This window comes from Vidua chalybeata, chromosome 3, assembly GCF_026979565.1.
Source record: "Vidua chalybeata isolate OUT-0048 chromosome 3, bVidCha1 merged haplotype, whole genome shotgun sequence".
Taxonomy (NCBI): Eukaryota; Metazoa; Chordata; class Aves; order Passeriformes; family Viduidae; genus Vidua; species Vidua chalybeata.
The window spans coordinates 68,111,948-68,130,012 of NC_071532.1; the positions used below are offsets into that span (position 1 = coordinate 68,111,948).

Here is an 18,065-nt window from a genome sequence, read left to right on the forward strand (position 1 = left end):
ATTTACAGTCACTGCTTATCTATTTACCAGCCATTGCAGATTTGTTCGAGACCTCCTGCCTTCGTGCAATGGTGCTTAAAGAGAGTAACAGAGACCAGAAGTCTCAAGATCTGCAGCTTTAAAAAGAGAGGTTTACTCCTGTTCTTCTAATAGGTTATGACTCAGTCTTGAAAAAGATTTATGGCTTGGGTTTATGCCTACCAATTTTACTTGCATTTCTATACTTTGTATTTTCTGAAAAGATATTTATTGCATCCTTCTAAATGGAAAAAGAGAGTATTGAAAGTGTTAATAGATAACTTTCTGACAACTTAAAGGAGTGCTGTTTTAACAGATCTCCTACTGAGCCAGAATATCATGCTCACTTACTGCATCTTCTAGCTTGAACTTCAGGTTCTCATTGCTGGTTCTTGCTGTTTAAACAGCCTGTATCTCAGACTTTTCCTAGTTCCACTGTCATTGTATCCAGATCATTATCTGTTGAACATTTCTAGAAAGCTGAATGATAGCTGCACAGTTGTCAGTGTTCCAAGATTTAAAAATACATTTTTATACTCATTTTTAATACAGCTTTCAAGACAGTTGCTATACAGTGATGACATAACCAATAGAAGTAGTTTTGAGTAGACTTGCTAGCTTTATCTTTCTCCAAATGAAACTTTTCAAATAAAAAGCCCTCAATGAAACACTGTATGACTATAGGCACTTTTTCCCAGTATCTATTTTACACACACAAAAATGTTACATTTAATTTCAACCCACAAAATGTTACATTTAATTTCACAGAACAAAATTTAATCTGTCTATTCTGATCTTGAATAGAGGCTCCTACTTTATTGTCTGTCAAGTTCTAATATCAAAATTCCAGTCAAGTAAGTTAAAATTATGCTATGAAACTAGATATCCATTTCCCAATATTGTCATTTTGGTTATATTCCACATCCTAACAACTCAGTGAAAAGTACCTATTAGCTAAAACTATGTAAGAGAAAAACTCTGTCATTAATATATTTCAATTTTCAACATTTCCAAGAAAGCTTCTAATAAAACTCAAGTACAAAGAAAAATTGAGTGTGGGATAGTCTCTGATGTTAGGCATTTTCTTCCACTGTAATACCTAGCTACCACAAATGTTAGCAATGAAGTCTCAATCTGATGCATCACAGAATGTAGTAAGTGAATTCAGGCATGCATAAAGCCCTAATGATATTAAGGATATTCGTTTAGGAAGGTGGTTTTTGAGGCAAAACAATTTGCAAGGAGTAGTATTTTGAATGTAAATATGAATAAAGACAGATGCAAATCTATTGTGCAAAAAGTTGAGTGTTGTGACATTTTAAGTTAACACAAGAAGTATCAGATCTTGCCTAATAAACTGAATTTCAAGTATATAAAGGATACTTCATCTGAACAAGCACTTGCAATCAAACTTAAATCAGAAATGAAAGCTTACAAAGACACATAGGAAAAAAATTAACCATCGTTATATGTAAACACATGGGAGCTTTGTTCTTTCAAATGTTTGCAAAAGAATGTTTAGAATCCGTAGCCTTTCCATATTTTTTCCTATCTTAAAAAAAAAGAAAAATCAATTTTTCTTACAATTCATAAAAAGTCTGTGAACCTCAAGCTTTCCCAAGACTCAAATGTTTTATCTTTCAAGTGCCACTATTTACAAGGGAAAATGTTATTCAAGATAAGAAAGCAGTTACTGCACTGAACACCAAGACAGTTCTTTGGTCTGTCTTTGCCCAGACTGTTTTAGTAATGCATTCCCATTCTCTGCAAATCTGGTTCATTCTGTTGGTATCAAGAGGCAACCACTGAAGAACCTGACAGCTCAGTAAGGCTTCCTTATGGTTTAGAGGGAGTCAGAATCACATGAGAGAATCTATTTGCATAACAGACCTACAGTTAGTCATGTGAGAAGTGTGAAATTTTGATTTGTGTTTTGTACACTTGATGCAACTAATGGAAGGATTAATTAGAGGGTCTTGCTAGGAAATAATACACTGGATTACAGTTCAAAACAGAATTACAAAATTAATTTCCCAAATAAATACTATGATCTCTATTCATATGGATTCTTATTCAAAAGCTTTTCCTCATTTTATTAATTCTGATAAAAAGCAGTTTACAGAAGTTACAGTCCTATTAATTGTTCTATCAAGACCATCACGATTTGTCCAACCTGGGTATGAAAAAGATGGAGGTGAATTCCACTGTTAAGGACTTACCATAGGTTGCAAATGTTCTTCTTTGTTGTTCAAACATGAAATCATTGATGTGAGCTGGTTCTGCATATCCAGAAAGCATGTTTCTAGGTGCAGCCATTTGCTGAGTCCTAAATGGATTTTCTGGTCCAAACTTCATCAAAAATTTTAAAACAAGGTGGAGCAGAATTAGTAATTTGTTATTTTTGTGTCATTTACTTTTTCAGAAAAAAAACCACCCACATTAAAAAAAGAGACCTGTCTTTCAAAAATGATAATGCAAAATCACTTCAACTTTAAATTTCTTTATGTCTACTGAATAAGCTTCTTCATCTGTTATTTCACACAGTAATCACACAGCTGTTCTGAACAGTTGATTTCAGGATTGAACTTTCTAGCACAGAGCTTTCTGCACAGAGCTCAGGTTGATATGGGCTACTTGACAGAACCAACACATACCATCATTCAGTATGGGACCAGTACAAGCATTCGGAAGATAAAACCCAAGGCTGTCCCACAGTGGGTCTCCCTAACTAAAACATTTACACACAGCAGCACTGAAGCAAGTTAAAAACAGTACTTTTGTTCACACACATCATGGCTTTGATATATGGCAAGCACGCTTATGAAAAGGCCATTTTATGTGGTTCCTCAAAAGGCTTTCTAAACACAAAGCAAAACTAATGTAGAAATTTGAGACTGATGCCATATTTGTCTACCTAGAAGGCTAACCCCTGGTCTAAGAGAAGACAAACTGCAGAAAGAAGTTAAATACAGAAAAAAGTTAAATGCTTGAACAGCTATTTTTATCTTTCAGATAGCCTGTCAGTTATAACAAAATGGAAAGTAGTTCACATGGCACCAGGCAGTCTAAATTCAGTCTTAAAAGGTTTTTCACTATACAAATTTAGCGTAGCTCAAGTTGCCAAGACTCTTAATACTGATGTGAATAATTAAACTGGAAGTACTTTGATTTTAATGTTAAATTGTCCTCTTAAAAGTCTTATATCTGCAAGTCATACAAATGTTAATTCTGCTCTAATGAGCACAATGAATAAATAGCAAAAATGTGAAAATAGTAAAGGACCACTTCAATGCAGTTCATGTTTAACCCAACATCTTTATAATGCTATTTTCCCAGCTTAATTTTTTAATTTTCGTAGCCACAATTCTGATAAACATTTTATCTTCTTAGAAAAGCTTTATGCAGAATATTAAAATTCAAGCACTAAAAATACCAACACGCTTGTGTAGACTCTATTTTTTGTTTGCTCAAACTATATTCCAAAATGCAGCAAGCATCCAAAGAAGTTGTCTTATAGGAAAGTCACACAAAATTTATATAACCTCTTTCCTTTAAGCCAAAGGTGTTTCTGCTCTAAAAACCAACATTGTTTCTTACCTCAGGTGCAAACATAGTTTCATAAGTGGGATTGTACTGAACTTCCTTGATAGCAGGATCAAGGTGGACTCCTGTTTCCACATCTTCCTGAAATAAAACAGACATATTAATAACCCATTTTTCACACACAGACATTTAAATATATGACATTACCTTCTTTCAGTCCAAATACAGTTCAGGGCTGTAGTTCAAGTCGACACTTCAAGCATTATGAAAGAGCACCTTGGCCAAAGTTTCTATTTTACAAAAATATTGATTGCAAAACCAGTGTCAGGTGGTCACTGAGAAACTTGTCTAAAACACTTGAAGATTTTTGCATGTGAAAAATTATTTCTTTTTATTTAAAGATTTCATGCACACATTTTAAAAACAGCAGCAAGATTGAAGGAAAGCTTTTTGTTAGGATGCTTGAAAACCAGACTTGTAAAGAAAAACTAACTAAAATGGTCATGAATTTAATATAAAGGTATGAAAACTAGAACTCTACAAAAGGTAGAAGGCAGAAATCACAAGTAACTATTCTGAAAGATAGTTGCAAAGAAAAAAATTACATATCAACATTACATACTAACATTAATTATAACAATGACTTTCATAGAATCCAATAATCCCTTATTTCCAAAAGGTACATTTTTATACTGAAAGGTGTAAATGTAATTCAGCTTTAGTACTTAAACACATTTGCAAGTCTGATGTGACAAAAATTTAACTTGATAGATGAAGGGACAAGAAAGAGGGATTAAGCAAAAGAATAGCTTCAAGCAACTCACAGGGAAAAATTCAGAAGGGCACATGCAGCTGAAATAGAAGACAGAGAAGAAAGAAAATGGCTGACAAGGTAGCAATGCCCAAAAAGACCTGGTTTCAGAGCTTTACGAAGGCTCTTTCACATCAGAACCTCTTCCCTCAAGACCTCAGTTAATGAAGGAGAATGTTATTTTGCAGAATTATTACTGCCATTGCTTCCTGTATCTTTATTCTAGAAAAACAGCAATTGAAAAGGACACAGAATGTGCTAGTATACTGACAAAATGCCTAGTAATCATACTGAAAAAGCTATCTTAGCATCATTGCTTAGTCAGTGCTTACCTACAACAGGATCCCAAAGCATTTGTGACTTACAAAAGAAAGTGGCACAACAGACAACCAGATTTTAGCAGTTGCTTCATTAACAGAAAATTATCTCAAATAAACTCAATCTTGCTTTATATTACAGTATCTTGAAAGAACAAAATGGCACATTCTTAACATGTTTAATATTGTTAGCTATTCTCTGACATAAGAGAATAGCTAACAATACTAGAAGAAGCTTTTTCTCTCCCCAGTTCAACAGCAGGTCAATTACAAATTTGCTCATGCATACAAAATTTAAAAGATTTTAAAACCTGATTTTCTAGAACACAGAAAAGAGAAACAGTACCTAAAGATCTTTGGCTTGTTACCTGGGTATATTTGATTAAAACTGCTCAACAAAGGAAAATAAAAGGATGTCAAAAAAATTCAAAATAAAACAAAAACATGACATCAGCAATCCCACTAATTGTTTTTCTACTAAGGCCACTGTCTTAGTAGAACTATTAAGTCCAACCAGAAAGCTTTACTCTCACCACGTTATCATTTATTTTGACAGGCAGATCCAGGCATTGCAATGATCTTGCCTAAACTTTCAGCACTACCAGTTCTAGGTCTGACCTCATTTTTCTCATCACACCACCCTTCCAATTCACTGGGCTTAGATGTCAACAACTACTGATACATTCACAGCCCCGACTTTCATACACCATGAACTTGCCTGCAAACAGCACAGCAGGCCTAATCCTATCATTCAGCAAAAAACACACATGTCCCCAGTTAGAATAGGAGCATACCAAAACCACATCCTAACCCATGTTACCTACAAACTTACACTTCCTTTCACTGCTCCATGTCATGAGGACACTTTCCACAGACAGCTTTTTCAAGTTATATCATACAGCTTACTCTTCCAGCTACACCTCACATCTTGTCCACAAAAAGCAACATTTGAGAAAATAAAAATTAATATAATTGATAATAAGGCAAAATTTATCTGACCAGTGGTTAGTGACATTTAAACACTGATCAGCGTACTTGAAATTAGGACAGTTTTTTTCCTGCTCTTTAATCTGAAAAAGCAAAAAACCCCCAGATTTGCAAAAATGCCAAGAATTTTTCAGTTTTGCTATTTTTCCTCCACTTTTCTTCCTGTGAAGTTCTATTATATGTTGCTTGGTAATTGAGAAAAGAAACAGATTGTGCCATAGAAGCTGATCCTCTGCTGGAGGATTACAGTAATTCTGGTTCTACTTCACTGCTGGTGGAACAGTGCTGAGTCACTTGAAAGCCACACAATATGTTCACTCCTAGACCACCACAGGCACATTTTTTCTGTGTGAAAACCACTGAGCCTTGAAATTGAAGCACATGTTATATTTATAAGAGCTACACTTCTCAAGACCTCCAGTCCTGTTCACGTTTTCATATATTAGGGCATCAAATGACAATCTCATAACATGCTGCTGAAGCACATAATTGTTATCTTTCCATTACGTCATTTTGCTTTAAACCGTGTAATAATTTGAATGTGGTCCAACTACCCACTCTACTTTCTCAGTATTTTTAAAAATTGAAATCTTGATAAGAATATAAAGTATTGAAACAACATATTGCTAAATGTTAGTCCATGGCAAGAGTTCAAATTGCAGCAGACAAATTATCCTTTGGTCAACATCTGGTAACTGCCATTTTGTACAGCATGATGAGAGTCTAGTAGGTAGCAGAAACATTAAAAATATTAACCTAGCCCATCATTCATTTCACCAAATGACAAGCTATCTGCATTGGTGTATTTTGGTTGTGGCTTTATTTTTTTTTTCCAGATGAGAGAACTCATCGACAACCTCTGCACATGGTGAAGATCTCTAAGTACAACTGCATGCATTGCCAGAAGACCATTTCAGCAGAACTCATCTTTCTAGAACCCAGAAAGCAAGAAAAGGTAATACAGGTCTCACAACACTGTCCCTTTATGCTGGCAACAGCCTTAACTGCATGCATTCCAGATGCATTTGCCATAGCTCCAGCTGACAGGGAAGGGATCACAGAAACAGCAGTCTGGCAGAGCTGTGACTGAGATAAGGTAATCTAAGAGATCACCTCTCTGCTGTGCTGTAGTGTTTCCTTTGGTCACAGGAATGATTTATCTAAAAGTCTACAGTGAGCAATCCACCGTGTGTGCCAAGTGTGACACAAGTGGCTCTGTGGGATGGGAAATGATCAGTAGTTAAGCTGAAAGAGGAGGGCATGTGTGATTTCAGTGAAGGGCTAAGTATTATCCTAGATTACTTCCATTCTCAAAGGCACAGGAACCATAAAAAGGGGGGTCAAAAAGCTCTCAAACAGATACAGTGTTCCTTTGGAGAAAGTGAAAAGTTCAGCTGCATGACTGGCAGAGAAGCAGCTGGTGTTTAGTGCAACTCAGAAATTGTATTAATATGGGCTTTATGGCATGCTGTAATATCATTAAAGGGCTGTACACCCCACATAACCTGGAACCGAAGAATTAAGGAAGTTAGGAATTTAGGAAGTTATGTTTTACTGAATATGGTTATCTTGAAAAACATCATAGGAAGAAGCTGCAAAATTAGCTCTATGTGTCACCTCTCTGCTTTTCTCAGCACTTGTAACAAGCACCCAACTGAAATACAGTGGCTACATTGGATACCACACATCAGGTAAGACACATGCTACTGAAAAGAGTTCAAAAGAAAAATAAAAAAGAAAACATCATTGAAGGCCTAAGAAAATATGACCTGAATAAAAAAATTGAGCAATCTAATTCAGCACAGAAGAGATTCAGATTATACAACTTTGCATAAATAAGGACAATCAAAACCTGAAAAGGTTCACTCCATAGATCCACTGAAGTTTGGTAGACAGGTTGAATTAATGTCTGTCCACAGAGATGCAAGAATCACTGCTGATACAAGGCAAAAAGAAGCAGATGATGTCATTTCACCAAACTACTTACTGTGTTGGTATGCTGTTTTGGGGTTTTTTAAAATAGATGTGATGTCTACTAACTTGCAACAGGTTGCTTTACAGTTCAGAGATAATTTGATGAGGTAAAAAGAATATTTTGATAGTTAAACGCTGTCCTTCTGCACCTTTTGTTTAACAAAACACAATCACACCATTACAGAGGAATGCCACACAGTGCTGTACTCTTGAGTATTAGCATTGCCTAAGGAATCTATCTTGAGACAGAAGCTTTTGATGCTAAGTGTAGACAAGGGGGTGCTTCATTATAACTTCCCAGAGATCACCAAATGTCTGGTTCCTTTCAAGGCATGCTCCTTCAGTCCTACAGTCCTTCAGTCAAAAAGCTTGGCCACTTTAAAGCATAAGAAAGAGGACAGGAAATAGGAGATTTTAGACTACAAATACAGTAGATCAAATTAACTTTCCTCCTTAACAGGTTCCTTAAACATGCCACAGTCCTCTTTTTTTTCAAAAAAACTCTTACCCAAATGCCATAAAACAATAGTGTTACTTTCTATGAAAATCACTTAATTTATAGAATAAAAATAGTTCAGTAATAACAAAATTATGTCAAAAAGCTTGCTAGAAGTTTCTTTAGGTGCACACAAAAAATATTTCTTAAATTAAACAGCAGCAAAATCCCTGTAACAGGCAACAAAGTGAAGTAAAAAGTGAAGTAAATAAAAAGATCAAGGTGCACTGTGTACTGCAACACTGGATGCTAACTCTGTTCCCTTGAAAGACTATAATGTGGCTTATATTTTCCAGCTTCATCTCATGCAAGCAGAGAGTTTTGATGTCTATATGTTGGGGGGTTTTCTTTTTTTTTCTGGACAATTCAGATAATAAACCTACAACATTCGATTTCCCCAGGTAAAGTCATTACTAGTCAGTCAAATAGCTAAAAAAGGGCAGGCTGCTTTGCATAACATTTAATTAGTTTTAATTATCGATCACATTAAAATGTGGTACATTAAAACCCCATCCCATGAGCCACTGAGACTTAAGCAGTTTGTCACTTATCTATTTTTGCCTAAACCACTTGGGCTGTCAAATGCACATTATCTCATTCTAAAGATTTACAAATTTATTACCAAGAGATAAATAGCACTTGCAGTGAAGCTCCAACATTAATACACAGCTGTTATCAGCTTTTATTCTTTCTACCCATTCATGCACTCCTAATAGTAAATGACTGCCTCACTAACTTCAACAAAATAAAAATAAACCAGAAAGAAAAGCATATGCTAAATGGTTTTGTTGAACTAGGCTAGATTCCCAGGATCATGCAGGATGACAAGTTCTAAACATCTACTCCCTACAAGATATTTTGTGTCAAAGAGAGTTTGAAAAACCACCATGTCAAAGAAAACAAACATTCCTAACAAGTTACACTTCCCAAGTCTACTAAGGTTCAACCACCACTACAGAATTGTCACATGCCACTTTCTATCTTTCTTCTCTCCATAGCTGGCAGGATTAGGTTTCAAAAAACATTAAGAAGAGTGACTGAAGTCTATTTCCTCCCCTTATGCAAAACTTCTCTGGAAACCTGCATAGTGCCAAAGGTAAACTAGATTCAAAGGGAACTGACACTTCCGATCCCTTCTCACATAAAAGGCAACACAGATCCTCCAGCTCCTGTACTGAGCTGAGCCAGCCTAGTTATTTTAACCCAGTTAAATGTCCTCTCCTCAAGACTACTGAAGGGCATGCTGCAGGGAAGTATCATAAAATCTGCTCCAATCTGAGCCTTACCCTGGACAGAGATAAAAAAATAATTGTTCTCTCAAAAGTAAAGCTTATAGCCACAATGGTTCCTGTGAAGTGATTTCTTCACAGAAGGTGCAATTTCCTGAATTTCCTTCTACACTTATAATTCAAAAGTGAAGATAGAACTGTCAGCAGCGTTAGGGTTATTTTTTCATAGAAGTTGAAACTGTAGGGAAACTAATTGTAATTGGGTTTGACAATTGCCTGGTTGTTGGCAACTGTGCTCCCTTCCCCTTCTTGAACAGCCTCTATTTACAACACTGTCATGCTTACCTACTCCTTGATGATGTATTTGGAGAAAGAAAATATCCTGATTAACCTGTCCACTGTTCCCACAAAAGAAAACATCTCCCTTATGGAAACTTGGCATCTAGGGGAGAGTAAGAGCAGAGCCAAGGGTATATGATGATAATTCTGCACTCTCCCAACAGGTCTTGGTGAGACTTGAGGAAATCTGCATACTTATTGACACCTCATTCTTCAATGGATCTCTTCCAAGTACTTGTCCAGACTCTCCTTTTAACAAAATTCTTCAACACACTGTACTTCTTGGTATGACAATAAGGCCTATTACACATTGCATGGAGAGCTGTATCCTTTTATTTGCTTTGAACCTAACTCCTACTAGACAGCTTATGGCTGCTGTAATGGAAGACACAGTGAGTATTTAACTCCCTTTCTGTGCCATTTAATGATTTTGTAGGTGTCTGTCATATTTTACACCTCAACTGTCTGGTTTGGCCTTCTCATTACCTCCTCCTACAGAAGCAGAACCCTTCTTCAGCCCAGCTGTCCCTCTCTGAATGTCCTGCAGTTACAACCTATCTTTTTCTGCATGAAGGGACCAGAAGCACAAACTTCCATCCTCTGTTGTCTTTCCTCAAGTGATTTTATTGGTGCTAAAAACAGTAACAGAAACATGCAACTTTCATCCAGTGGGCTTTCCAGTTTAGAATGAGAGTAGAAGTATTACTGGATTGGAGTCCCCAATAATTATAGCCGTTATGTATTACGAGCAATTTAACATCAAGATCAGCAACAGAACTATTTCAAGAAGCAGACTGTAAGAAGAGGGTGTAACAAAAGCCACCCCCTCAAACTTTTAAAACACAGTTACCAACCATTAGTACAGCTTTCAATTGCAGAATAATTATTTTCATAGAAATGTGACTTTATGTAACTATGATGTACTTTGAAACAAAGACTCAGCAGATTTCAACTGTAAAATTAAATACATGTAGGAGTAACATTTTAGGGCTTTATTTGATATGCACACTTCAGTAGCCCAAATGCTGTCCAAAATGTTAGCTGAATGTGCTAACAATGACACCTGCTATTAAAGAGAGTGAGGACCTGTTCCTGTTTAAAACATACATAAGTCTTTGGGCAGTTAACAAACCAAAATTCTGAACCAGAAACAGCTAAAACAGTTAGAATGGAGAACACCAACCATTTCAGGTTCACACTCTCAACTGCCAAAAATGCAAGCTGTGGTTGCCAGTAGTTGCCAGTCCCTGAGCAACTACATAAACCTTTGTGCTGGCAAGGCAAAGGGAAAACCTGTTGCTAGAGGCTTAAGGGTGGTGGAAAGCACATCCAGTGCTACTTGCCACTTATCACTAACAATCAGGAAATATTATAGATGTTAATTAGCATTTCTTTTCAAATGTGCACAAGACAGCCTGCTGATTGCTGCGACTTGAGAAGCCAGATTTCCAAGCTCTAAGAGATAGACAAATGTAGTCACCATACACAGCACAACATCTACAGAAAAATATGATAAATTGTGTTATGAATTAACTAATGACAACAAAGTGAAAGAGTCCATCCACCTCTTGGTCACTAGGCAAAAAACTTTTCTGAACACGTGGCAGCAGGAATGTAACGATGACAGTTATCACGGCAAGATGCCTGCTTTTGATTAGAAATTTGTTGCCTGTACAAAAAAATCCCAAAGCGAAACCAGCACCTTCCCCACTCCCTTTCTGGTATCACAAAAGTGAGCCAATGTGATACTGAACTTGGAAAATAAAGGTTCCCCCAGCAATAACGAAACAGAAACACCAACCAGCTTTCAGGCTGCCCTTTGGAAGAGGATTCATTTGCAGCCACTCTATCAAGTATCGACTTCACGCCATCACTCGGGAAAACGACACAGGAAAACACCTTACACAGGGAACAGCAAACAAGTATCTAAAGAACTGGAATCGAGGCACGCTCTGAGATGGAGCCAACACGCTTTAATAAACTTGACCCCCGCGGCTGGATCCACGGGAGCTCCCCGACACACGCCCTCCCCTCCACAGCTCCGACCCCCACACCTCCAGGCAAGGCAGGGCAGGGCCGGGCGGCGGCAACGCACCCCTACCAGCACCGCGCCCTTTCCGCCCCGCTCTCCCAGCCTGGGGCTGCCCCCAGCACTGTCCCCAGGCCGGCAGCGCGGACACAACGCCGGGCAAGCGGGCGGCCCGGGCCCCGGAGGGCGCCCTACCTTCACGGCTACTTCCGGGGCTGCATCGACGGGCAGGGCCGGGGGCGCGGCGGGCGGCGCCCGGAGGTGCAGCACGGCATCGCGGCTGGCGAGCACGGCGGCGGAGCGCTGGGAGCCGCCCTCGGTCTCGGGCTCCGAGTCGGGCTCCGAGTCGGAGCCGCCGTACGAGGCGAGCGCGGCGATCGCCGCCGACATCTTGGCGCGGGGGATGATGGGACGGGCAGGTCCTGGCAGCTCCGCAAGGCTCGAGGCGTCCCTTCCCCCGCAGAAGGAGCGGGGTGGAGCTGCGTCTTAAAAATGTGACTTATTAAAACAGAAAACAAACTCTAAAGGATAAATTTTGTTACGGGATATACAGGCACTTGATGGGAGAACATCCCACTTGGCTGTTGATGGTGCTTAACCTTTCAGGACTCCATAGCAGAACTACAAGCTCCAGCATGCAACGCGGCGCCGCGCTCGGAAGTTTCCCCCCCGGCGTTCGCCTTCACTTTGCGCGGCGGCAGGGGAAAATATTCAACAGCCCGGGGAGAACTCCAGCCGCCCACTTCTTCCCCCACACAAAGCGTCTTCGCTGTCTTTCCAACAGAAGGCAGCGGAGTGGAGAGCTTGGCCCCGGAAGACCCCTGGTTGTCACCCGCGGGCTCCCACCGCCCCGGCCCCGCGCCGTGCACCGGAGAGCTCCGCCCCCTCGCGCTGATTGGTCACCGGCGCAGCCGGCTTCTGTTACGTCACAGCGGCGGGACCCCGCCCCGCCCGCGCCGGGGAGAGGGAGCCCGGCGGGCCGGACTGTACCACCTGCCCGCCCGCGGGGTGGGGGGCGGCGGCGCATGGACCAGCCCGAGCATCGGGCGCTGGGGGGGGGCGGCCGGGTTCGGCCGCCGGGTAAACAGCGCTTCCCCCCCCGCTCCCTCCCGCCCGGCTCGGCGCGCCGGGAGAGGCCCCGCCCCCCGCGCGCGCACACACGCGCACACACACAGAGACACGCGCGCGCTGCCCGGTGTCTATTGTGAAGCCGCCGGGGACGCTCCGCGCCCGCCGCCGCCCCCCGAAACACGGAGCCGCCGGCTGGGAATGGCCGGCGCCGCCTGAACTTCCAGCGCCCCGGCGGCCGCGGAGGGAGGGGCTGAGGCTGAGCGGCGTGAAGGTGCGCAGCGAGGGCAGGCGAGTAAGTGCCCCTCGCCCCCCTGCTTTCCTTCCCTCTCGGTCTCTGGGGCGGGCGGGAGGGACCGACCCCCGCTCCCCATCGCCGGCGGGGCTGCGGGACGCGCCTACCCCACAAAGGGACCGGCGCTCGCCAGGTGTTGGTCCCCTCCCCTTTGTCCGCGCCCGCGCGGGGGGCGGCGGCGGGAGGGTGTGATGGAGGGAAGCGGGGAAGCACGCCGCGGAGCCGCTTTCCTCCGTCTCCCCCGCCGCCCCCGCGGGCAGGGGCACGAGGGGGGCGTGTTGCGAGGCGGAGGAGAGCAGGGGGCCGCACTTGTGCCGGAGCCCGGCGCTTCCCTCTCCTTCTCCCGCTCCCGGCCGCCCCGTGTGCCCGCGGCCGGCGCGGCGGCGGGATCGGCCGGCGCGGAAGGTGCGGCGGAGCGGGGCCGGGGTCAGCGCGCGGGCGGGCGGGGGGCGGCGGGGTGACGTCACCGCCGCCAGGTGCGGGGAGAGGCGCCCCCTCCCCTCCCCTCCCGTCCCCTCCCGCCCGTCCCCGCCGCGGGGACCGGGGCTGGCGAGGGCAGAGGTGCGGACGGGCGGCGGGACCGCCGGTCGGAGCGCAGCGGGATTCGGTCCGGTTCCAGGGCAGAGCTGCCCGCTGGAACACTGCTGCCATTGTTAGGAGGGCTCGGAGATCGCGGGGGATGGCCGGGAGCGAGGAGAAGCACGTAGGTTCCAACTTCTCCCAAGCCGCTCCCGAACGCCTTCCTGCGCGCCCGCGGACAGGAGAAATGGGAAGGACGGAGCGCCGGGCAAGGGCCGGCTGTAGCGCCAGGTGTGTGCATTGCACGCGCTTGCACCTGGAGCGGTACAGTGCCATGACTTCCCTTCGAGCTGCATGTGCTTTCAGAATTAAAGTGAGCACACAGTGACATCTAATTGTGACACGGTGGCATTTAATCTGATTAAATGCTCTACTTTGAATTTTCCACCCTTCTCAGCAGCCACGGTTTGTTTTCTTAGCTTAAGAAGGTATCACTTGGTTTTATTTGTTTTTTAAAAAGGGCTAGAATAAATGTAGAGGCCATACAGAAAGTGTTCATAGTGTGGAGTGGAGCAAGGTGCTGCATTACGATCTGTTCTGTTAGACGCAGGTATGCTATGTTTTTGTATGCTTGCATACAAAAAAGATTTTAGGTAAAAGTCTCACACATTTAAACACCAAGACCTTTTGTTTGCATCTCCAACAGCTGAAATATGCTGCATTGAACTAGCATTTCATATGGTAATAAGCTGACTTTTTCATCTTAAATCTATGGATGATGAATCCCTAAGTAAGGAAAGCTATATGAGCTTCACATGAATCACTGCTTATTAATATCAAAAGGGGGGCTCTTTCACTGCAGTCAGTTGGTTTATTGGCAGCAATTGTTAACTGATTCCATATGACTGCATTCCTTTTTCTCTTGGCATGCAGATTGTAGGTATTGTCTGAAGTTTAAAGGTGTGCTTCCTGAAAAGTGAAAAATTTCAAGGCCTATTTGTGCAACCAGTTTGTGATCTTTTATCTGGAGAACTGTGTTGGAAATCATTAAAGTAGTTCTGCCTTGTTAACCTTGAATTTTAGGTGTTTGAGTCACAAAGCTTTGGTAGCTGACATAAGTATGTTCAACTATGTTGTGTCCAAGCATCCAAGTTCGCTTGCCAGTGAAATGTAATCATGTGGGATTCTGGGTGCTTTTGTTGTAGAACCTATGAAAATCACTTACAGGTTTAAATTAGCTGCCTTTCTGGTACCAGCAGTAGTAGATAAGCAAATCCATGTGAAGGCATTCAGGGCAATACTGTCTGAAGTTTCTTGTTGCTTAAATAGTAGCAAAGATTAATTTTCAGCAAGCAAGCCAATGTCGCTTCTGGCTATGAAAAACTGACCTGACTATGCTTTGAAAGTGTAGATGGCTAATATACACCATGATCTAAAATCTGGTTTTGTCAAAAAAAGCTGAGGAGTTGCTGCTGGTCATTTGTGTTGAGCTAATACACTGGCTTACCATGACTGTCAGTGGCATATTTGTAATTTCAAGAAGGGGTTGATCGGTATAAAACAAACTGAAAGGATGATACAGCTTTTCTAAAAAGCTCTGCTCATTGATTACTGTATGCTGTATGTTCTCTTTTAACTGAGTTCCACAAAATGTGTTATGTTATGCGTTGGATGCTGCTGGTTCCGAGGCAGACTGAAGTAGTGGGTGGGAGGTGGTTTGGGTTGCTTGGCTTTGCTTTCCATCCAGCTTCTTCACTGCTGCTTTTCCTTGCAGTCACTTATCTTCCTATGGAAAATTAAAGCAAAAGAAGCAAAAACTCTCTCCCTTTGTACAGCACTTTTACGTATCAAGAGAGCCTTTTAACCCTTGTTTGTTGTTACTCCTGGTGGTAAATACTATACCAAGTATTACGATGTCTTTTCCCCTGGTGAAAGGAAAGAGGAAGAAGTATTTTAAGAGAGTGCTTCCTTGAGCAGCAGAAGCCTGGCTTTTACCTTTTATCCTTTTTTTTTTTTTTTTTTTTTTATGTGGATTTGTTCAGGGTTTTTTTAAATCCTGAGAGTGGTTGTAAGCTCTAATGGAAGTTTTTTTAGTACAGTCTCATCCCTTTGTGGATCGTCGTAATGTCTGACAAGGTGATAGTGCATTCTGAATCCTTTCCCTTGGTCAGGACAATCACAGCATCTTGATTTCAGGAACTTTGAATTTTATAGGTATCTTTGAGAATTCTACACCTCTGACAAATTTGGTTGGATTTAGCCAGCCAGTTTCAAAACCCCCTCCCCCCAACACTTCCTGTTTGAAGCTGATTTGCTTCACAATTTGGGGTACAATATATTAAATTTTAACTCAGTGTTTCACAAATTTTCCTTCACATCAGTCTTTTTCTTCCCTATAGTTGATCACAAGATCTGTTTCCCTCTGCTTTTAATGTATTCTATCCTACTTTCTTTTCCCTTTACTTTCTTTCATAGTTCTTTTTTTTGTTGCTTTCCATGATGGGCATGCTTTATATCAGACCCTTGTGCTTTCAGCTGTTTTTTCTTCTGCACGGAAAATGATGCATATAATCCTGCTTATTCTAGTTTTTTAGTCTATGTTTTTTAGTACTCCTAAATTGCCATCAGCCCACTTGCATATACTCTTACTTCTCATCCGCCAAGATCTGTAAGTCTGCAGTTTGGAGGAAAGGAAGGGAAAAAAAAATTATGATGCTTATCAAATAGAGGATTGAACCAAAATACGATGTTCTGTTGTCTGTGGAAAATGCAGCATTTGAAAGAAAATGAAGTTATTTTGCCTTTGTTCATATGCTTTTGGCTGCTGAGAAAAGGTATCATGATGTAAGTCTTATCAGGTTACTCCTACTGCATTTGGATTGGGCCCTTTTATAAGCACCTGCTTGTGTGTCTGATGCATCTCAGTGTGCTCTAATTTAGCTGCTTGGATACTGAAGCGCATTTTATAACTCGCGCTCTGCTATTTCTACTACCTTGGAGCCTCTGACTGCTGCAAGGGTGATAATACCCCTTTTCTAGTTTTTGTTACTTTGGACTATGTCCCGGATTCTGAAAGATACCAAGGCGCCAGATTGCAAAAAGAGTTCTCTGTTCCAGTACATCTGTGAATCAGTCTCTTTAAGTTTTTTGGAAGGGATCTTGAGGTTGTCTGACACAGATTACATGCTATATATTTCATGTTTACAAGGTGTGGTTTCAAAGAAAGAATGATATGGGATAAGACTGGAACAACTTAGACTGTTGTACCTATTTCAGATGACTTTGCAAACTAAATAATATTTGTTGCAGAGCCACCTTTTCCCTAGAGGATGGAAGCTGTGCACCTTCTTCGAACTACCCAGCTACATATGCAGTACTGTGAACTGCATCTTACAGCACAAGCTGAATGAGTAGTGTGTCAGAGAGGCAGCAAAACTAATTATAGACTTCTGGGAATATAAACTTAATTAGCGTAATTACAAATTTATATTGGTTTTCTTAATTCTCTGAAAAATGTTTTTTTAAAATCAGTTGAAGGACAGAAAATGTCATCAAAAGTGTATACATTTCCGAAAATAGGTGTCTGTATTTTTGGGAGAGGCTAGGTTGACAGCTTGCTTATACTAGTCTGTTGGTGTAAGAAATTACCTTATACATTCAAAGAACTACAGAATAACAAATAAATGTAGCTACATTTTAGCAAAGCTCTTAACAAAGAGCAGAAATAATGGATAATTTTCAATGAGCTTATACCTTTTTATTGATTGACTTTTCCGTTAGATACTAAGGTTGTGACATGAATTTAGTCTTCTGACAGCTGATTCCATGCAGAAGTAAAATATTTTAAATGCCCTAGCAGCATGACATTTAAAACTTATTAGGAAATGGGAATCTATTCTAAAGCCAGGTGTAGGTTTTTTGGCATTTAATAAAAGGCATTAAATTGTGTTGAAGCATTTTTTATAGCTAAGGCATTTTACTGTCTTTTCCCCTTTTTTTCTGCTCTGTGGTAAGGTATATTAATTTTCTGCAAGTATTAATAGAGTGTCTGTTCCCTATTTGTCTCTTGTTTTCACAAATTTGAAAAACAAATTTAGTAGAAAATTGGTCAATAGATTTTAAGTTACTGAAGGAAAGTTTGTGTAGGGAACAGGTCTGGAAGTCATTGGGTGCTCTTAATGAAATAATATGCACATGTAATTCTCTTCCTTTGCAGTCACAACTGCCTGTAGATAGAAGTATGTGATGACAACAAAGACTGATGGTAGACTCAGTAGTACTAACTGAAATCACAAGTAGTTGGTACTGCTTCTGCAATGATAAATGTAATCTAATCTATGTGGGGTTTTGATTGCAGTAGTAGCAGAGTGGGTTAAATATGAATATAGTTCTACTTTGTATACACTTTTAAAAGGTGTAATTGAAGGTTCCTCACACCAG

General features: G+C 41.2%; 2 protein-coding genes across 7 annotated transcripts in view; one reads left to right on the forward strand and one right to left on the reverse strand.

Annotated features, from left to right (window-relative positions):
- Positions 1-12,594, reverse strand: part of CDC40 (cell division cycle 40) — a 37,265-nt gene extending 24,671 nt beyond the window's left edge. The window contains exons 1-3 of the mRNA XM_053938733.1: positions 11,939-12,594; positions 3,616-3,702; positions 2,238-2,367 (exon numbers count right to left, since the gene is read on the reverse strand). Of these exons, the coding sequence (XP_053794708.1) occupies positions 2,238-2,367; positions 3,616-3,702; positions 11,939-12,133 (412 nt within the window). The 5' untranslated portion in view covers positions 12,134-12,594. The remainder of the gene's footprint in view (positions 1-2,237; positions 2,368-3,615; positions 3,703-11,938) is intronic.
- Positions 12,595-12,726: 132 nt separating this feature from the next.
- The window catches only part of WASF1 (WASP family member 1), an 87,488-nt gene continuing 82,149 nt past the window's right edge, over positions 12,727-18,065 (forward strand). For 2 of the 6 annotated variants that reach the window (XM_053939489.1, XM_053939488.1), the window contains exon 1: positions 12,728-13,106. The gene's annotated coding sequence lies outside the window, so the exon portion shown is untranslated. Of the gene's footprint in view, positions 13,107-13,135; positions 13,512-18,065 lie in introns of those variants that run through there. The other 4 variants (XM_053939491.1, XM_053939490.1, XM_053939492.1 and 1 more) reach the window with 3 other exon arrangements.